At 43.8% G+C, this 23300-nt stretch overlaps 1 protein-coding gene across 1 annotated transcript in view; it reads left to right on the top strand.

Annotated features, from left to right (window-relative positions):
• LOC307228310 (neural-cadherin) overlaps positions 1–23300 on the top strand; it is a gene marked incomplete at both ends in the record, with an annotated part of 316610 nt that overhangs the window by 207064 nt on the left and 86246 nt on the right. The window contains 2 exons of the mRNA XM_079997948.1: positions 1964–2193; positions 20001–20278. Coding sequence (XP_079854074.1) covers positions 1964–2193; positions 20001–20278 — 508 coding nt within the window. The remainder of the gene's footprint in view (positions 1–1963; positions 2194–20000; positions 20279–23300) is intronic.

The following is a 23300-nucleotide window of genomic DNA, read 5'->3' as shown; positions in this document are numbered from 1 at the left end:
GCGTGCATATGTGCATGGGTGTGGTGGGGATTCATGCAAAAAACAGGCCGAGATTACCTTTTTAGCAGCCCGATGGAAGTGCAGTCCATCTTAAATCGGTCTGTCTGACTTCATCTGTCTTCTCTACGTATCAGTAGGAAGCCAAATTGGGAAAATATCTTGTTTTTCCACCACAGGGATGAGTGGTGCTGCGCTTAAAACTTCCACCAATTGTCTGTCTCTGTGCTCACTCTGTCTGTGTGTCTTCCTGGCAGACAGACAGATCTTTCTCTGATTTGCTCTCTGTCCAAACACCGTTGGCCGATCGTCCTCATCCTGACGATTGATCCCAGCGACGAGGGAGGGGGGGTGGAGAGAGAGAGAGATGGAGTTGGATCAAAGCCAGGTGTAAAAGCTGCCACTTTGAGTTAGCAGTCACAATCCTCCATCCACCTCCTTCTCCTCTCCTGCTCTCTGTCCTTCCCTCTCCTCCATCCTGCTCTCCTCTATCCTCCACCCTCCTCTCTCCTCTCCTCCTCCCCCTCCTTTACACTCTGAGCCCTGAGTGTCTATGTGCCTTGATGCTCTTCACTGCTTACACCTTAAGTGTGTGTGGGTGTGGGTGTGTGTGTGTGTGTGTGTGTGGGTGTGGGTGTGCGTGTGGGCGTGCGTGTGGGCGTGCGTGTGGGTGTGTGCGTGCATGTGTGTGTGCGTGGGTGTTCGTGCATGTAAGCCCCACAGCCAATCACAACGCCTGATTGACAGGTCAGCTTTGACGAGTCAGAGGCTAAGAGCTAAGCTTGCTACTGACACAAGGATTAGCAGGGAAAGTCTGGAAGGATTAAGCGCGCGCACGCACACATGCACACGCACGCACACACATACGCACGCACACACACACACTAACTTTCCAAACCTCTGGGATAACCCTCCTCTGCCTCCTGGCTCCATGAGCACTTCCTCAAACTACTACAGTAGTTTGTGTCTTAATATCCAGACGGAGACGACTTGACTATGCACGCTGCACAGCTCTTCCATCAGGCCTCTGGAGTGTGCACGTAAAGCATTCACATACCTGTAGTGGGTGCACGCTGCCAGGGCTGTGCACGTACATACTGCTGTGGAAGACATGATTGAAAAAGCAAGAGAGGCTTCTCTCCTCCTCCCCCCCTCCCTGTCGAAGGGAATCGATCAGAAATGCGACAACATGAAGTGTGTCCCTCAACTGGATCTGGTGTGTGTGTGTGTGTGTGTGTGACAGAGAGAGAGTCGGGGGGGCACCATGGTCTGATCTGCATTCCTGAGGGCACCAACTTTCTCCCACTACCCATAATGCTTTGCGGTGTGCTGTCTGGTGTCCTTTTCCCTGATGCTGATTGAAAACAGAAAGTGTGTGTGTGTGTGTGTGTGTGTGTGTGTGTGTGTGTGTATTGTCTCTTCAGTGGTGACAGTGTGCGGCAGAAATAAGAACCGACCTCGTTGTTATTTCTCCCTCTGTTTCCCAGGCAGACAGCAGCCCTTTGATATATAAATAAAATGATATATGAAGCCAAAACAAAGCTCCTGTACACGACACAAGAAAGAGATAAATAAAGCTTTATTTATGAAGCACTTTTTAAAACACGCTGTTACCAAATGCTTCACAAACAGACAGGTGAAATACAATGGAAAATATAGTAAATGAAAAGTGGGCATAATAAACATAGAACTTTATAAAAAGCAGCATCTATAAAAATGCAGCAAAAATGAATAAATAAAACTATACTACAGTATATGATGTAGAGTATTATTTGATTTTTAAAAATATGTGGATATACAGTATATATGGATATTTTTAAATCTGACATTCGCTATCTCAACTTCCATTTAGTCTTTTTCCACTTTTAGTCTGTGTGCAGGTCACATGTCCTGTGTGTTTATTTCACCGCGTGTGTGTGTGTGTGTGTGTGTGTGTGTGTGTGTGTGTGCGTGTGCTCCTCCTCAGACATCTCGTCCAGGGAGTTCATCGAGCCCCGGGAGCGACAGCGCAGCCGCTACGAGCTGCTGATCGACTTCCTGTCCGAGATGCTCTCTGTCTCCCCCGACGACGTCAACATCTTCAGCCTGCTGGACGTCAGGGAGCGGACGCTGGACGTGCGCTTCGCCGTGCGCGGCAGCACCTCCTACCTGCGGCCGGAGAAAGTGCACGGGTACCTCGCGGCCCACAAACAAAAGGTAGGAAGCTTTTTGACCCAAATATGCTTCTTATGTCCACTGATTTCTTTCATTTTGTCAGCAATACGACGGCGGGGGAAACCTCACCCGTTTTGCTGAGCTTAGGAACCCATGAGGTCGCTGTCCTCGGACACCGCCGATTTCCGAAGTTAAGGGACAGGAATTAACTAGTGGGAGGCGTCCTCAGGGTGGTGTTGACACAGCAGGGTTTCAGTGGAGGTGGATCATAGAGAGAGCCAGAGGGAGCAGCTTGTGGTCTCTCTCCCTCGTCTGCTAGATTATGGTTTCTTAAGCAGCGATCAGGCTCCTGTTCTGCCTCCGTCCACATGTCCTTTATGTTGATTCCTTATCTTTCTATAACCCGTGCTGTGCTTCTCCACCTGCAATGAAACTCTTTATTCATTCTTTAATCATTAACAACTGCTGCAATAACTCTGTCCTGTGGACAAGCTGTGGGACGAGCAGAACCACCACCAATCCCCTCTTTGGAGAACCATCTTACCATGTTTTGGTCTTTATACAACTAATCATCATTACTACTCCACGAGCGAGACAAATAAACATAGAACCAAACAAAAACATATACATGGAAAAACACAAACATAGAAACAAACAACAACATGGACATGGAAAACAAACATAGAAACAAACAACAACATGGACATGGAAAACAAACATAGAAACAAACAACAACATGGACATGGAAAACAAACATTGAAACTTGTATTGACAAAACATGATTAAATAAATCCAAGAAAACTGGAACAGCAAATGGTCACGTGGCCTTTCTGTCATAGTTATGGCAGTAAATGAGGGAGAAAAGGAGGGATGTAACCAGGAGGGTGCTGGGGGAGTGTGTGTGTGTGTCTTTGGCTGGTAGGTCAGTATTATATCGTAGCATCTCCAAGCAGCACAAAAGGTGCCGCGGCCCTTGAGTCCCGCAGCCGTACAGACACCCCACGACCCCAGGAAATCCCCAAACACTCCGCCCGCCCTGCAGCCACAGAAGACCCCCCGGCCCCAGGAGAAGCCGGGAGCCCACGGAGCAACCCCCATCCCCGATCCCCGAAGAGCATAACCCAGTCCCAGAGAGCGAGAGAGACACATACAACTCACCCCAATGTGCAGGCACAAGACGCAGCCACAGGCGCAGAACCCAGACGCTGATGCCAGGCACGGACCTCAGGCCCGGAGCCAGGTCTCGCGCCGACAGACTGACACCCCGAAAAAAATACATTATTTATTACTTATTCTTTATTTAATACATTATTTATATATTATACATGATTTATTGTGACTGGACTCAATTAACATCCTCTAAAACAAAAAAGAGGAAAAAAACTTAAATCTTATTGTTTTAAATAAAATGTTATATTCCCAATTTCCTTGCTCCATTGTCTTCTAATGGAGGGAAGAGCATTTGTATGGTTGTGAGAATTCTAATTTATCTTTGTTCACTGAAGAAGAAAGAAGAAGAAACAGTCTTTATTTATCACGCAACACACCACACTACAACACATGCTTGCACACACACACACATGCACATGCTTTGATGGTGGCCGGTGAAATGGATCCTCTGCATTGAACCATCCTGGCTTGTCCTTCCTCCGGGGCCACAGCCAGGAGCAGTGGGCAGCGTACGTGGACGCGCCCGGGGACCAGGTGATAAATGTCCATCGCTGGTCAGACCATGATGGGTGCATGTTTTTGAGGGGGGTCCTTACTGACGTGAGGTGGAGGAAACCCCATGTGAGCACGGGGAGAACATGCAAACTCCACACAGAAAGGCTCCTATTTGGGAGATAACCCACCGGAGCACTCTGCCAACAGCGCCCCAGGCGGGAATCGAACCCAGGACCTTCTTGCTGTGAGGCAGCAGTGCTGGAGAGATCTATACCTCTGAAAAGTTATTGTTTACTCGCCAAGATTGCGTTTAGCGAGGTAGATTTGGGGGGGATGCAGGTGATCCCGTCCCGCTCAATAAAAACAGTTTGTGTTTTCCTTTACATAAATAAATACATTTTCACCGTAAATTGATGCAAAAGGGCACAAATTGGTGCATAAAAATTCACTAGAATGCAGGAAATGAAGTGTTTGACGCTCAAAATGTCCTGGGGAATACCCCCAGCCCCCCCACTCAATGTGGTCCTCCCAATGTTCAAAGTAAAGCTTCGCCACTGAGCGGGGGTGGAGAAGGGGTGTCAAATCGGTATTGCCTGAGGCCTCCAAATCACTAGGTCGGCCCCTGCGCACCGAGCACAGACACACAGGGGCCAATTCACAATGGGATTGCGTGGCTTTCGAGGCCTCAAATAACAGAAAAGGCGAGTGTTTCATTTGCAGAGCACCGCGAACGGTGAAATGCTCCCCGAGCTGCACTGGCGCTCGGGTGCTGTCTGCACCTTTTTCAAATGAGCTATTATTCATACATTTGGTGCAAAATTTGCCCCTTTCCATGCAGATGAGCAAATAAAAAAAAGGCAAAAGAAGGCAGCCATGTGCAATCGTCTTCAGAGAGCTGCTGCAAGTAAAGCACATTTATAAGGAGTGTCACGCCCAGACTTTCCAGTCATCTGTAAATAACGTTTTTACATTATTATAATTAGTATAACTATCACTACTCACTCAAAAAGAAACTTGTTGGAATGTAATCGATTCTGACATTGTCTAACATAATCTAACGTTGACAAAAATGTATCCATAACTTTTATTCAACTCAAATTCTTTTTGAAAAAACAACTACAAGTTATAGGGAATTGCAATTCAAACTGGACAAACTGGCATTGAACCAAGGATGGCATCGAACCTCATGACCATGGACGGCTCCGCAGGCCGCGGAGTGACATTAGTGACATTAGTGACATTACATTAGGGACATTACATTAGTGGCTTTAGTGACATTAGTGTCATTACATTAGTGACATTACATTAGTGACATTAGTGACATTACATTAGTGACATTAATGACATTACATTAGTGACATTAGTGACATTACATTAGTGACATTAGTGGCATTAGTGACATCTCATTAGTGACATTGGTGACATTACATTAGTGAAATTACATTGGTGACATTACATTGGTGACATTACATTAGTGACATTAGTGGCATTACATTAGTGACATTAGTGACTTTAGTGACATTACATTAGTGACATTAGTGACTTTAGTGACATTACATTAGTGACATTAGTGACATGACATTAGTGACATTACATTAGTGACATTACATTAGTGACTTTAGTGACATTACATTAGTGACATTATATTAGTGACTTTAGTGACATTAGTGACATTACATTAGTGACATTACATTAGTGACTTTAGTGACATTTGTGTCATTACATTAGTGACATTACATTAGTGACTTTAGTGACATTAGTGACATTACATTAGTGACATTACATTAGTGACATTAGTGACATTACATTAGTGACTTTAGTGACATTAGTGACTTTAATGACATTGCATTAGTGACATTACATTAGTGACTTTAATGACATTACATTAGTGACTTTAGTGACATTACATTAGTGACATTAGTGATATTACATTAGTGACTTTAGTGACATTACATTAGTGACATTGCATTAGTGACATTAGTGACATTGCATTAGTGACTTTAGTGACATTACATTAGTGACATTACATTAGTGACATTACATTAGTGACATTAGTGACATTACATTAGTGACTTTAGTGACATTACATTAGTGACATTACATTAGTGACATTACATTAGTGACATTAGTGACATTACATTAGTGACTTTAGTGACATTAGTGACTTTAGTGGCATTACATTAGTGACATTAGTGACATTACTTTAGTGACATTAGTGTCTTTAGTGACATTACATTAGTGACATTACATTAGTGACTTTAGTGACATTACATTAGTGACATTAGTGACATTACATTAGTGACTTTAGTGACATTAGTGACATTACATTAGTGACAGTGACATTACATTAGTGACTTTAGTGACTTTAGTGACATTAGTGATTTGAGTGACATTAGTGATTTTAGTGACATTAGTGAGATATCTTTATTGCAGACGCTGAGACGTGCAGAGGGGAAGCAGCTGATGAACAATTCATGCTTCTGGGCCCATAGACATTTAAACGGGAGATGCTGTTTGAATAGAGGAGACATTGTTATCAAGTTGATTCTTTTAACGTTATAATTATTTCAATAAAATGTTCACACTATTTTATAAATGTTTATTCATGTAACTTTTACTGTGTTGATTATTTTAAAACTCTGTCAGACGCTGAGCCACGCTCATGGTGATTATTCAAAATTGTAATCCAAATTAAATTTTAACGTCAATAATAATTAAAACATGCTAAACAGAAAATTTATTATTATATAAAAATGAATAAATATTTATTCCCGCGCCGTCCATGCTGGCATTCCACTGGCGTGCTGTGATGTAACTCCCCCCAGTTTTCAATAAAATAATATTATAAATTGACATGCCTTGAACATGTTATTCTTTACATAACCTGCTTATCAATGGTTTTGAAGCTCAATAAACTCAAAGCTCATATTTGACCGTAATTTCTCCGATTTGTCAGGAAAATTAGGATGGAAATGGAAACCCTGGTATATATACTATACTGTGTATATACCTTATTTATTGTAATTATTACTTGTAAATTGTCTTTTTTGTACATTAATACATTTACTAATAATTGTTATGATAATAATAATTGGCTTTACAAACGTCTTTATCCAGGAAACCTGTTTTGAACATTTTGTGTTGCTGTGAGCTCTGTGCTCAGTTGCATTTTGGAAATGCGGATCATAGAAAAGGTTTTTGCAGATCAGCCTCCACTTTGATTTCAATGGAAACAGCAAGGTGTCCCAGGTCCCATTCCATGGTCAGTAAAGATGAAGTGTCATCTGCTTTTCATGAAAATTTGTATATTCTGGAAAAGATTTTTTAAATGACTGATATGAGTACGATGTTCATTGGTGGGAGGTGGTCGTAGGATGTTCGTTCATTTGATTTGAACATTGAGAGACTGCTGCAGTTGAAGGATGTGCAGGGAGCCATTGTCCCCAACATTAAACCTTTAGATCGGGTTTTGGATTTGATGTTTGATGTTCCTGAAAGCGACGCTGAGCAGCGTCACCCTCCTTGTTCGCTCGTCACGTATCACGTGTGTTCGTGTGTTTTACCATCGCAGCTCTCATCTCACTGAGGTGCTGAGCTCCAGTTCGTCCTAAAGCTGGGTGTCCCGTGTTTTCAGAGTAAAATCACAAAGTAATCATTACTTTTTAACATGAAACAATGTCTAATTCAGAAGGTCAGTATTACAGTTGTTGGAAAACCGCGGCTATTTCTCTTCACATCAAACATTTTCAAACAAAATTAAAACAAAAGTTGGTTTTACAATAGTTTACAGCTAAAAGTTAAGTATTTAAAGTTACAAAATATTGTAAGTTCTTTATTTTGATTTAAGATTTAGAAACGGACTCTGTGAATATACCGTACATATGTGAGCTTCTCCTTTTCGAAAAGGGGATTTAAAGGGTCTTAATCGGAGTCTCTATGGCTTTCCCCATCGGACTGTGCTCCAGCATTGTGCTGCAGCGGAGCGCTGCCTTTCCCAACATTAAAGCCTTCAGTTGGAAAGTTAGAAAACAACATTTTGATGAGGCCTGGGGTGAAAAATGGCGAGCCCATCCTTTATTCACAGCAGGAGGAAACCTACAAGAAAACATGATTTCACACAAGATCAACCTGCAAGCGCACGTCAGAGCACGTCAGAGCACATCAGAGCACGTCAGAGCACGTCAGAGCACCTCAGAGCACGTCAGCGCACGTCAGAGCACCTCAGCGCACGTCAGAGCACCTCAGCGCACGTCAGAGCACCTTAGCGCACGTCAGAGAACCTCAGCGCACGTCAGAGCACGTCAGCGCACGTCAGAGCACCTCAGCGCACGTCAGAGCACGTCCTTAACACCTGGTCACACGTGTGAAACTCATGTCTTCTCTCCATCGGGCTCGGCGCTCTCAAACGTGGGTGCAGTGCAAAAAATACAATTGTACGGCAGCTGTGTAAATTTACCAAAAATATATATATACATATATACACATAACATAATATACATCATAAAATACATCATAATATACATAATATACATCATAATATACATAATATTTAGTCATTTAGCAGCCATCAGGAGCAATTAGGGGTTAATTGTCTTGCTCAAGGACACTACAGCATGCTAGCAGGAGGAGCCTGGGATCCAACCAGCAACCTTTAGATCACTAGACCACCAGCTCTACCTCCTGAGCTACCATCCCCATCAGTCATAATATACAACATAATATACATCATAAAATACATCATAAAATACATAATATACATCATAAAATACATCATAAAATACATAATATACATCATAATATACATCATACATAATATACATAATATACATCATATACATCATAATATACTTCATATTCATCATAATATACATCATAATATACATCAGAAATTCAGATGTATGAAAGCGTGACTTGGTGGAAGGAAACCTGCAACGCGAGCGGGAGGCTGGTGTGGAGGTGAGGTTTGGGGAGTGGGGGGGGTCTCTGCTACAACAAACTGAGATGAGATGAGAAGCACGACGGGCGGGGGGGCTGTTAGATGAGACAGCTCTTATTATTAATGTTCTCAATTCTCCAGCAGCGCCTCAGAAGTAGGAGATAAAACAATCCTACCCCCTCCCCCCGTCCACGCCCCCCTCTGGGCTCCGTCACCTCAGTGCTTTCAATGCAACCAGCTCCGCTCCAGACGCAGCCCAGCCACGTGGCCGCCTCTCTCAGCCTCTTCACAATCGCTGTCACGGACTCATGGAGACTGAAGCTCCATCGTTCATTATATTAATGAAAGATGGACTCCGCCCGCCTCCCCTCCACGCAGGCCACGGACCCACTCCATTAAGATGGAGAACTGGGCGCTGCTGCTGTGTTCGGACAATGTGTCTGGATGGATTTTGTTGCTTTGGAAAGTGCAGAGGGCTCCGCTTGTACGTACAACTAATGTGGAATGAAGTGATGGCAAAATCCTATCACGTAATGTAGTAGCATCATGTAATGTAGTATTACACAAGCGTACACAAAGGTACATGTCTATACCTTTGTGTACAAGTATATGAAACATAGAGTATACGTGTATATGATTTTTTTTATCACTTAAATCCAGATTCACTTCATGTTTTTTTTGGTTATATCTATTTATTTTAAGTTAAATTTAAATGAAAATGTGTTAAGTCTGAGTCCAATGTCTGCATTTGCTTATTGCTGTATGGATATTAAGAGAAGAGATAAAAAATAAAATGAAATGAATGACATGTACACAGGTACAAACAGAAGATAATGTAGTACTTACATATAGCATAAAAAAAAACACAGTGTTTTTATAAAACCGTCCACTTTAAATTAATAATTCATTGCCCATATCAAGATTCAAGAGGATTCAAGAGGTTTATTCTTCACATACATATACATACTTTCATACATATATGCAGTGAAATGTCAAATCAGCACGATCAGCAGGATATATCATTTGCACTTTTAGTTTTTGTGATTGCTGTCGATAGAAGCCTATAGTTCAGTACTACTATGGTACTATCTGCTTGAAAATATTTCACCATTCCCCAGTCAGATCACTGGGTGGGATGCATGCTCACCACAACTTTCCTTAAAATCTCTTGCCTCGGGGAGGGATGGAGCAACGGGGTCATCGTTTCCCTGAACTGGGCCATAGATTGTCAGACTGAGACTTCAGTCGCTCTTACCCCCAAGAGAGACGCAGCGATGTACACTATGTTCAAAGGAATGAAATAACAAGACAATAGAAATACATGAAAAATAAGAATAACAAAATATATCTTCAGATACAAACACTTACATGACTGTTAATTCATTTACATACACTTTCATATACTTCCATATGTTTGTGTTGACACTCCATTAGTGCCAGTGGAGGAGCCACGCACTGCAGAGGCGGAACGGTGAAATAAAGAAAAGGTCTTTTTGAGGAGAGAACCGTTGTTGACATGACACCTTCAAACTCCCTGAATCCACAGATGTCCTCCGAGCTGCCTCCGCCGTCTGTTCCCTCTGATCATCACCTTTATGGTGTTTCCATCCCACCCAGTGTCTGAGTGGGATGGAAACCTCCCAGCTGCCACTGATCTGACATCTTGTTGGGTGGGGACGTTGGAGAACCCGTGGCCCCATGCTGAGAGGAAGAAAAAGTGAAAGGCACGTAACGGCCTCAGAGCGACTGGGCTCCCGCTGCGACCCCCGTCCACACTTTTACCCCCATCGAGCGTTCGTAATCCCCCTGCCGCGCCTCCTCCTGATCCCGGCCTTCGTTACACCCTCCTTACTTTTCCACAGCTATTCTTTCAACTTGACGGCTAAATAACACGGTGCACACCCCACGACACACAAACAAATCTGTACTTCTACACACGGAAACAAGGAGGGTTCCGACAGCCGGGGTCACCGGGGTCGGCCCTTGGACTTTCAAGGCCTTTTTCAAAAAGCAGTCTAAAAGAAGTTCAAAAAGAAGCTTCCTCCTCCCCCTCCTCCTCCTATTCCACTTCACCACCCTCCCAACCACGAAATGCTAAACCTAAAGAGTCTAATGAATCAACGTTGCATATTGACATCTATAAAAAAAGATTATTCTCAAACAACACATATAATTTCATCTTTATATTGAGGAATGAAACCATCAAATTGTATTGTATATGTGTATCAAGAATGGTGACTCATGAGTTCCCAACAGGGTAGAGGTGGAGCGGAAGGAGGTGGAGTAGACACCCACATTTGTCAAAACGTTGACGCATTGATCATTTTTTTAAGTGTCGCATTTGACAACAACTTCATGAGACTAAGCTGGTCCAGCAGTCTAATGAAGAGCACGAGGACCCGCGACTGGATCCATATCTCACTCCATCAATTATAGATTTACAACCCTTGGCTTTCAAAATGAATCATCCGTCTGCCACCGCCCCGGAAAATGCAAGTGGTGCTTCAAGTGCCTTGCTGCACCCGTCACACGAACAAGCAGCCTCACAAAACAATGACTCTGACTCCCTCTGACACACGACCTTCACAGCACCGCGCACGGGTGTCAAGGTCAGGCATCCAGGGCAAAAGGAGCGGAGTTAGGAAATAAACACGAGACCACAGACATACAGTAAGAGTAGGAATAACAACATATTTCTCAAAATACCTCAATGATTGTCCATTTGGTGCCGTGGGGCAACCTTGCTGTTAAATCATAAATGAGCTTGTGCCGCTTGGACGCGGCGGCTTCCACCGCGATGAGGCCTCAGGACGCTGCACGGAGGCTTCACTCTCCTCTTACTGCGCTCACAGGTGTCTTGTCCTCAATTGGTTCAATCTGGGAAAACAGGAAATGAAGCAAAAGGCAAAGCTAGGTATTAGAGGCTGGTGTTAGAGGCTGGTGTTAGAGGCTGGTATCAGAGGCTGGTGTCAGAGGCTGGTATCAGAGGCTGGTATCAGAGGCTGGTGTTAGAGGCTGGTATCAGAGGCTGGTATCAGAGGCTGGTATCAGAGGCTGGTATTAGAGGCTGGTATCAGAGGCTGGTGTTAGAGGCTGGTGTTAGAGGCTGGTATCAGAGGCTGGTATCAGAGGCTGGTGTTAGAGGCTGGTGTTAGAGGCTGGTATCAGAGGCTGGTGTCAGAGGCTGGTATCAGAGGCTGGTATCAGAGGCTGGTGTTAGAGGCTGGTATCAGAGGCTGGTATCAGAGGCTGGTATCAGAGGCTGGTATTAGAGGCTGGTATCAGAGGCTGGTGTTAGAGGCTGGTGTTAGAGGCTGGTATCAGAGGCTGGTATCAGAGGCTGGTGTTAGAGGCTGGTATTAGAGGCTGGTATAAGAGGCTGGTATAAGAGGCTGGTGTTAGAGGCTGGTGTTAGAGGCTGGTATCAGAGGCTGGTATCAGAGGCTGGTATAAGAGGCTGGTGTTAGAGGCTGGTATTAGAGGCTGGTATAAGAGGCTGGTGTTAGAGGCTGGTATCAGAGGCTGGTATAAGAGGCTGGTGTTAGAGGCTGGTATAAGAGGCTGGTGTTAGAGGCTGGTATTAGAGGCTGGTATAAGAGGCTGGTGTTAGAGGCTGGTATCAGAGGCTGGTATAAGAGGCTGGTGTTAGAGGCTGGTATAAGAGGCTGGTGTTAGAGGCTGGTATTAGAGGCTGGTGTTAGAGGCTGGTGTTAGAGGCTGGTATCAGAGGCTGGTATCAGAGGCTGGTGTCAGAGGCTGGTGTCAGGTGGTGTTAGGTGGTGGGATGGTAGCTCAGGCGGTAGAGCTGGTGGTCTAGTGATCTAAAGGTTGCTGGTTCGATCCCAGGCTCCTCCTGCTAGCATTCTGTAGTGTCCTTGAGCAAGACACTTAACCCCTAATTGCTCCTGATGGCTGCGTCCGTCGGTGTTTGAACAGTTGTAAGTCGCTTTGGATAAAAGCGTCTGATCAATGACTAAATGTAAATGTAATGTAATGTCAGAGGCTGGTATCAGAGGCTGGTATCAGAGGCTGGTATCAGAGGCTGGTGTTAGAGGCTGGTGTTTGAGGCTTGTGGTTACCATATGGGAGGGTGTGTGTGCATGTGTTGTCAAAGGATTGTGAATGAATGAGGCATTAGCCAACAGCAGCGTGATGTCATCTCACCACATCATGTCTGCAAAGTAGTTTGTTTTCGGGCTGCGCACGCTTCTCCAAAAGCATCAACCACATCAGCAGAATTCAAATATTGGGGAGTTGTGCGGAAGTCTTTTCTCCGTCGTGTCTTATGAAGACACGTGGCAGCGGTGGAACATGGTTTTGTTTGCTTCTCAGTCTTGTTGTTTACAAGAGAAGCTCGGCTGTGTCACGGGGGCATGTGTCTCAGGATTCTGTCTCAGGAAGAGATTCCACACAACAAATAGGTTTGAGAGTCAGTGCTGCTGTTCCCGAAATCGTTCCAATGACGGTAACAACACAGCAGTGTATTGTGACTGAACACGTAAAAGCAACACGTTCAAACTGCAGTGTGCACAGCTCATGAGAGTCAAACAAGATCATGTTGTTTTCTATCTGATGAGTCCAGATGTAATGACTGAAGAAACACACACACACACACCACCCGTCTGAGTGTTCTCTAAATATACTTCAGAGCCTCTTATTGAATTAACATGAAAATCCAATTTAAATGTATATAAGGATGGAAAGTATCACAGACAGCCAACCATGTCACAGCAATACCGCCACGGTAACATAAGCCAACGCACCACCCACACACACAGCACGAGAGGACCAGCTCGTACCCAGAGCGGGTTAGCCGCTTCCTTCCACATCCAACCTCCATCCCAGAAAGGTACGATATCCTGCAGGTTGGATTGAGTGACTCCATCCCTTCTGATAACATGCAAGAAAAAGAAAAAAAAAGATCTCGAGGGCTGTTTCAACTGAAATGAGCGAAAAGCAAGACCCTATATGACTGTATGGAAAATATAGAAAGATGACATAACAAGGACGACATGAGGCAGGACATCACAGGGACAAGTGCACAAATGTAGACACCCAAGGACACATATATACACACATATATAGTACATATCTATATATATCTTGGTATACGTGATAATAATAACCAGTTCAGAAGTGTGATGGTGTGGAGGTCTGCTTCATCATGTAGCTACGTTGGAGCACGTTGTAGATGACTCCACAGGTCGTCCACACCGCTCCACTGGCTTGTGGTTCCAGCGTTAACAGTATCATCGCAACAATCATATTTTGGTGTTTGAAAATGGGAACTCTGAATCTCAACTCCAACATGAGGGAGGTGGTGACGTAGCAGGACAGCAGTAGTATAACTAAAACCGATCACAGGAGGAATCAGAAGCCGTCTTTAACTTCTTGGTCGGCTTTTGGAGATTTTGTGACGATCGACCAATCAATGGCCGGTGGTACCGTTTAGCTCCGCCCATGTGGACTGCTTTGTGTGCTTGGTGTGTTGGTGTATTGTTGTGTTGGTGTACTGGTGTGTTGGTGTACTGGTGTGTTGGTGTACTAGTGTATTGTTGTGTTGGTGTATTGGTATGTTGGTGTACTGGTGTGTTGGTGTACTGGTGTGTTGGTGTACTGGTGTGTTGGTGTACTAGTGTACTGGTGTGTTGGTGTACTGGTGTGTTGGTGTGTTGGTGCACTGGTGTGTTGGTGTGTTGGTGTACTGGTGTGTTGGTGTACTAGTGTACTGGTGTGTTGGTGTACTGGTGTACTGGTGTGTTGGTGTACTGGTGTGTTGGTGTACTGGTGTACTGGTGTGTTGGTGTACTGGTGTGTTGGTGTACTGGTGTACTGGTGTGTTGGTGTGTTGGTGTGTTGGTGTACTGGTGTACTGGTGTACTGGTGTGTTGGTGTACTGGTGTACTGGTGTGTTGGTGTACTGGTGTGTTGGTGTACTGGTGTGTTGGTGTACTGGTACGAGGCCAGATCAGGAGCTGAAATCAGGGCGGGCACCACGGCACGGCTCAGTTGGCCGTGGAAGCGGCAGAAGCAACGTGCGTTCGTGGGTGGAAAAGCACCATAAGGGAACCTTGTTAACCTCGTTATTTTTTTATTTCTCGTAGTATTATATTATTATGTCCTCTATTACGGACCCCATTATGTACAAACATATTCAACATGCTACTTTAACCTACTGGACAAACAAGCCGGCCTTAAAGGTTTGGCTGTTGGGGACGTGGGAAAAACCTTGAAAAACAGAAACACCATCTCCATCTGCAGAGCTCCTCCGCAGCGTACCTGCAGTGAAAATGGCAAACACATATCTCCAGTTCCCCGTTCCTCCCACACACACTTGGTCAACGTTATTATCTCACGTTATTATGACGCTGTGCACTCTGGCTGTTAATGGCTGCTAATCTGAATACGTCAAGGGGGAAAATTACAAATTAAAAATATTATTTCCAGCCTGGCTTTTCTATCGAGTTGCTGCCATGCGGCGGGCGAGGGTCAAAACGTCGCCGTGTAATTGGATCACCTGGAGAGATATTTTGTGTTTCTGGTTCATTTGCACAGAGAGAGAGAGAGAGAAAGGAAGAAGAAATACATGAATAGAGCAATTGTTATACCTGTCGCGCTTATAATAGAGGCGGTGACAACATCTCAAAATACTTGCTCCCTCTCTCAGCGGGTGTCCCTTTCCAACGCTTGCATCCTCTTTGTCGGCCCCCCTTACCGCTCTTGTTGCTCTTTGTTTCTACCCCCTGTGGTTTGTCCATATCTTGACAATTGACACTTTCTCCAAACCCTGCCGTTGTACACATGACTTAACTGTCTTGTGGGGATTCTGGGTGTTGTGGTTTGTTACCCGGCACCGTCTCGCCCAGGGAGGGAACACCAACAATAAAGGGACAGAAGCAGCTTGTTCGTCCAAACCAAAGCTCTGTGGAGAGCAGCCGCTAGAGGAGAGCAGCCGCCTGAGGTTTCTGTGATTGTGATTTTTCTTTTCCAAGTCGTCGCTCTCTCTCAGCGGAAACACCACGGGAGAACAGTACAAGCTGGACTCCCGCTGTTGCCGAGTGCTGGTGGCTGAAAATTAGTAATTGGGTGCAGTTTCTCATTACCTCTTTTAAATGTTAATTATGTCACTTGACCGGTTATTACTGTAAAAAAAAGGGAAGAGCACAGGACGGTTTTTAACTTTTGCACTACTTGAATGACTTTAATACTTTAATAAATACTTAAATGCCTATTTGAAAGGCTGCAGGACCATGCATTCCTTACAGTATCGTGTAATTGTGGAACATAAAGAAAAGAACCCAGATAGAAGTATTGCACCAGGCGAGGGCACACACACCAGAACCATCAAAGGTTGAGCTGGATGGAGCTTTAAGTTCGTAGCTTTCATCTAATAAGAGCTGAATGTTTTCATTAATAAGGCACAGTTCAACGCTGGAAGCGCAGCGCGTCGGGGGCTCCGTGGGCTCACGTTGCAGGATGTTTGTTTACATTCCACTCGTTCCACGGTCGAGTGTTTCTTTAGCGGCTGGTGTAGTGTGGTTTTTGTCTGGAAGTTTCCTGCAGAGGAGGGAGTTTTCTCATTTTTGGCTCCTATATTATTCCTCGAGAACGTAGAAACTACGTTTATTTGCAATCATTCGTATTTACTTCTCATGTGTCGCTGTCGCAGTGACAGGAAGTCACAGTAACGACTAGTTGTCTCATAGAAATAGTGTTTTTTTGCCCCTCATCTATTTGAATGGTAAAATTTATTAAACGTGTCCTTGGTTACCACCAAAAGTCATTGCCGAGTCATGCCCAGAGACATGACAGAAAATAAAAACAGGCAAAATACAACGGTATCAAATTAATGGGAAGAACAAAGGAGATGAAATCCCCCGACGTCTTGTTCATCAGGATGTGGAAACGAAATATGCCATCACAACAAATTCTCAGAGAATACTCATAGATGGATCTATGGTAGTGCACACACACACACACACACACACACACACACACACACACACACACAGACCAGCCTCCACATCTAATTGTCTTTGTGCTGTGCTTCCATCAGGACAGTTTCCTCTGTTTCCACATTAAGTCATTGGAAGTTTTAGAAAGTAAAATATTGCTCTGCAATTGAGCCGCCTCTGGGGAGACTGATTCAAGAGCAGCACACTGCCATTACTGTTGCCTCGGGGCATAAAATACACTTTGAACTATGTTGTTTCTCACACACAAGAAAGACAAATGCTTCAGTCAGCGCTAACAAGGGAGTATTAAACTTAACTGGCATCAGAGAGATACAGAATCCAATTTAGGGATTAATTGCAGCAGATGTGAACTGTACACATTGCAACGCTGTTCAATTACGCTGAGTGAGATCCAAGCGGTCCGTTGCATTTGGCATAAAGTCAAGCTCTTTTCTTTTTAACTACGTGCGCTTTCTGTGCCTGTGCATGTGTTTGTTGTATCTTGGTCCCTGTGTTTGTGACAACCCGGTCTCATTTATTCACTCACAAACCAACCCGGTCTCAAGCTTTTTGCTGCTCATAGTCCCGAAAATGTATCTATTGAATCGTGTCCCTGAGTACGATTGTCTATTGACTCTGTCGATTGATTTTTTTCCTGTTGCACATAACAAAATTTAAAGCAATTCATTTGAATTTGGGGAGATTTTTTTCATTCTCCATACTAAAAACTAAAAACTAAAAACTGATGAAAGTACGCCCCCACAGGGGATGGAGGGTCACGGATCTATTAAAAGTTTTGTTCTGACTATCACAAAATAAAAGTGGGATCCTGATTTGGCTTTTTCTCTCTCTAATGGTCTATAGAATTCAAGGTTGAATGAGAATAGATTATAAAGTCATACGCTCAATATGAATTTCATTCATAGATACAATCGAATTGGATCTAAACGTCAGCCTTCGCATACCTGTGTACCCATCAGCCAGTGCGGTTAACATTTCCATGACAACAGCGAGCTCCACCAATCAGAGATGTCGTAATAACACTTAGGATTAGGGGAAGTGCAGTCTACATGACATTGCAAACAAAACATGTTTTTCTTAAAACAAGGTTGATATCATACAGACTTCTACTTCTACAGCAGCAAAAACAAATTATTATATACAGTGCGTAATATTTACGCAATTACAGTGGAAACCTCTTATAGTGCTCACGTCTGTCTGCGTCAAACTGATCATTATAAGCAGATGATTATTATAACCAATTTTTTTATATTTATTTATTTCTCATGCAGATTACCATCTAATGATATCAATGGCTCTGCGGAGCCGGGCACTGGACACACGGGGCTTTTTTGTTTTGTTCCATAAGGAAACAGAGGAAATTAAATACTAGGGGTTGATTTGGTTGTGGAATATACCTGTGTTGTCAGAATTTACATATGTAATTTGCAAAGCCCCAAATTAAAAGTTAGGCCATTTTAAGGGGTGCCCTCTATTGAAACTACCACCCCTCTAGAAGTACATGTCCAGAGCTGTCCAAAACAGTTAATGTCATTTTGATATGATTCACTAATCTACCGCTTTTATTTTGGGGTAGAAACATTTTAACCTGTGCATTTTTTATTTAAATACATGCATGGCCAAAAATGCCAAGAAGATGTGACTGAACATGTCAGCAAACCATGTGAAAATGAAACATAATGTGGGATTCATAATCAAAATTCAAGATTCTTTATTTGTCACAGGGAGTCATACACATACGGTGCAGTGAAATATTAATATATAAATAATAATAATACAAATTGGAAGAATAATTCAAAAGGAATAATCATATAATCTAAATCAGAAAGAATATACAACAGAATATACCACAAAAAATATAAAAATAATATATGATGTGTATATGTGTACGTGTAACATGTACTACATGTACATCTATGAGTATCCAAGGGGGAATACTATGCACAGTGTGCAATGGTAAATAATTACTTGGTAATTGAGGTGTTTTTATGTACAGTGATAAACAGGCGCTTATGCAATATGGTACAATAATGCAGATGAGATAGAAACGTAAGTATTAATATACTTTATAAAATACAATCAATATTGTCTAAAATCCTTTATGAGTATCGTGACGCAAACATATTCCATATCATCCAGCCCCAGTTTCCTAAAATACAGTTCCAAATACTGGACACATAGACAGGTGGTCTGAACACACACACACACACACACACACACACACACACACACACACACACACACACACACACACTTAATTTCATTCTCTGTTTCCTGTACAGTGTGTGTCAAACAGCTTAACCTACAGAAAGGTAATTTTCAATTCTGCCTCAGCGCCATTTTATCATGAAATGGGTTAGAGAGAGAAATGATGCGAACCAGAGTGTGTGTGTGTGTGTGTGTGTGTGTGTGTGTGTGTGTGTGTGTGTGTGTGTGTGTGTGTGTGTGTGTGTGTGTGTGTGTGTGTGTGTGTGTGTGTGTGTGTTTGTTTACCTAAATCCATCTCAACACGGCACTGAGCACACACATTCATATGTTCAACTTTGAACTGAAATGAGAATTGTTGTATTGATGAAAGAAAAAACACAACATCAAGTTGAGCTTTGAGTGTTGAGATGTGTTGAGTCCGTCCAGTTACTGTGTCCTTGTTTATGCCGATCAGTCTGTAAATCAGGTTAGCTCCGAGGCGGTTCAATTAAACATGTTTATATCTATGCTTTATCTACACAGTTTCTATTCAGCTCACCTGGGAATAACGGGGAAAAAATTGAAAACAACCTGTGAAAGTGCTGATGTATGCAGGAGCATCACCAACACTTTGAAGTGGAGGAGGAATTGCGGTCAGCTCATTTACCCTCATCTGGGGAAATTCCACCAACGTGCCACGACCGCTTTCAGCTGTTTAAACTCGCTATGCTGGCTCGATGTCATGGTATCTGATGGTATCACCTGATATCACATGGTATCACATGGTATCTGATGATATCTGATGGTATCACATGGTATCACTCAAGTGTTTCGGGGCGGGCTGATCCAATGTCAGTTATTTCTTAATGGAAAAATCATTGTTTCCTAATGAGTGTTATATAATATTAAGATGTGTATAAACATGCTTAACTCCTCAAGGTTGTTACTGAGAGGATTCCTTGTTTCCACACAGCACATGTGGTCACTGAATGCATCAGCACCACTTATTATTTATTGAATACAATATCCCAATCCTCCTCTCTTCGCCCTTCCCTCACCCTGACCCCACCCTGCCCCTCCCCCAGCTCCAGTCTTTCCTGCAGGTGAACGTGTCTCAGGTTCGCGTGGACGAGTGTCCCGGCTCGGACTGTTCGGGCACCAGCGGCTGCAGCAGCACCCTGGTGGTGCGGGACACGGCCACCGTGGTGGACTGCGGGCCCATGGGCCTGGTGTCCGTCACGCTCGAGTCCACGGCCGTGTGCTCATGCGCCGGGAGGGAGCACGCCCACCAGCCCTGTGCCGCGTACCCCAGGAACCCCTGCTTCAACGGGGGGGCGTGTGTGGACACACAGAACGGATACAGGTGAGTCCGGAGGGGGTCTTCTGAACATGTGCCGATTCTAGCAATTCAAAACACGTCATTCCTGCCAGCCAACAGCGCCTGGTGATAAGTGCACCAAACCAAAGCTGCAGAGAGTCTCAAAGTTTCATGAGCTTCTGCCTTTCTGGGGTCGGGGCCCAAACTCTGCAGCCTTGAGGCCGGTGTGCCACAGACCAGTGCGGGGACGGGAGCCGTCCGTTGATAAACACTGCTTTGACTTTGGATTGGAGTAATTAGAACATAATGAACAATCTCATCTGTCCTCCATTACAAACATATCTGAGAAATATGCGACACGTTACAGCCTGTTTTCAGCTGCTGCAGCAGCAGTGTTCTACACCAGTGTTTGTCCAAAGCAGATGCTTTGTTGGCTTGCACTGGGTCTGCGCCTCATGCTCGTCAGGGTTCAATAATTAAATCACTATATATGTATTAATATTTTAAAGATCTGTTGCAATATAGTGTAACTGTTTGTGTAAAGAATGAGGCGATATTGCTACCAACAGATTATTACATATTCTTGTGAATCTGGATTCTTTCTCTCTTTGAAGATGAGCTATGCAAACTGATGTAAAACATAACACGCAGAAAATACACACGCACACACACACACACACACACACACACACACACACACACACACACACACACACACACACACATTCGTTAGCTGTTTTCAAGCTCCTTTAACTGCTGCCTCTGTGTTTAAATTGAAATTCAACGCTGGTCAAAATGTCACTTCAGGTGACCTCTGCTCCTGCTGACCAAAGAACTGATTTGCATCTTGGACGCTTGGCAGAGATGCCAGCGCTGTTCCCTGGTAAGAGGGGACAGACACAGTTCAAAGGGTGGTTTTGGAGCGGTCCATCTGGCCGTAGTGAGAGGGGACAGACGGTTTAATCATTCTTCTTGTGCTGGAGCAACGACATTTTTTATTTTTTATGCACATACAGGGACTTCAGTGCATGTGTGTTTACGGTGATCAGAGACGGCGTTTTAAGTGCTGAGGAGACCTGCTTCAGCGTGCAGCGTATTGTGTTTCATCTCTTTGCTGCGTGTCAGTGTCCTGGTCTCTGACCGCCGCTGGGCTCTTTGAAGCGGGAGGGCTGACCGCGGCGCTCCCGTCTGGAGAGCGCCACATTAACCTCGGCGCTCCTCCCTCGCACCCCTGTCAGGCAGCGGCTCTTTAAGGTAAAGAGCCCGTTAGCGCTTGCTCCTGAAACCTCATTAGACAGGTGTCATGAAGCCCACCCGCCCTGGGAGAGACCCACCTCCCAAAAAACAAGGTTGAGAATGTCATCAATGTGCATTAAATTCATATTTGTAAGTCAACCTGGCCCGATGACCTGATTGTATTTTACTGAGGCTTTTATTCATCCTCCGCAGCCCTTTACTGTCGCTGATGAATACCAAACATTTTGTGTTCAACCTCGAGCTCCCTGAGTTCTGTCGTGATCAAAACGGTGTCGTCTGCTGCTGTGGCTGATGAGATGGATAAATTTGACAAATGGTTGAAAAGCGACCACAGAGATATCTGGAATAATAGGAGAATTCTCTCCACTGAGGCTGCCGCCGTACGACTCGCTTTGATTTGAGGCATTTAATTGAGAATGTCCTCTTTCCTCCTGCAGTTAAAAAGTTAAAGTTAAAGTTGATGGTGGTTTATTGGCACTAAAAGCACCGAGTGACCCATCGGGGAGTCATGCTTTGGAGCGCCAGCAAATGACCAAATAAGCCGCGTGTTTGTTCTCCGGAGTGGCTGAATCACAACAGCCTGAAGCTGTGAATGTTTTCTGGTGACGGCATCTGAAAGCTTTGCAGCACCCAATTGCAAAGGTGACGACTCTGTTACTGCTAAGTGTTCAGATGTTAGATGACAGGGAACAAATTGTTCACTTTTCCTGATGATGTTGTACTTGACCTCAGTTTAAAATGCACCCGTTTGCCTACTTTAGAATCTTATGTTTGATATGCTAACGTTCAGCAGATCCTAAGGTAGTGTATCCAGTGGCACCGGTCATTAAGCGATATGACTGGTAGTTATCACTAATGTTGTATAAGTGTGACTGTGCAATAATGACAGAAATAAACAAAAAACTTAATTTTGACCACCCATATAACTGAAATAGCCAATGAATATTATTTTTCACAATTGACTAAAATAATATATATACAGTATATAATATCCCAGAAATGTCCCCAAGTCTATGGATACTGTTAGGTGGTGGATTTCTGTATTTTTGTCTCCTATGCCTGTCTGACTCACTACAATGATTTACCGGCTGATACCCTGCAGAGCCAGAGACTTTCCTTTTATTGTCCTTTTACTACAATTTTTTATTAAACTCTCCTGGAACTTTTCCTGAATTTCCCCCCCGGGATTAATAAAGTGTTATCGTGTCTTATCTTAACATTAGCTCAGCTGTCAGTACAACCTGGTGTGCGCCGTCGTCACATTCTGTCTTTTTCTATCGGGGCTGGGGATCGCATTGCATTCAATTCTATTTGCTACAAGTCAACATGTGATGTTAATGTCAACAGAACGTAACACAGCACTTTATTATGTGTAGTACTCCATAATGTGTGGAGACATAAAGCACTTAGATTGTACCCAAGCAAGAACATGTCATTCACTTCAAGTTTAGACAGATTCAGGAAATTCTAGTCTTTTTCACAGTGTTTTGCTCTGAGAAAAGAGATCTTTACAAGCAGCCAGCATGTAGCCGCAGTTTCCTTATTGACTTTCTGTAAAGCCTAAAATTTGAGGTATGACTTTGACCCTTTTGGTGGGTCACTTGGCTATTTGGGTAAAACTGCAGTTTTTAGAACAAAGTATAACAATGCAACTAGTGTGTGTGTGTGTGTGTGTGCATGTATGCATGCCTGTGTGTTTGTGGATGTGTGTGTGTGGGGGCGTGTGTGAGTTAGTGTGTGTGTGTGTGTGGGGGGGGGGGGTGTGTGTGTGTGCGTGTGCGCGCGCTGGCAGAACTGAAGCTTAGCAGGA

This window comes from Zeus faber (genome assembly GCF_960531495.2).
Source record: "Zeus faber genome assembly, chromosome: 3".
In the NCBI taxonomy this organism is placed as follows: Eukaryota; Metazoa; Chordata; class Actinopteri; order Zeiformes; family Zeidae; genus Zeus; species Zeus faber.
Note: the sequence above shows the minus strand (reverse complement) of the source record. Positions and strands in the feature narration are given on the sequence as shown.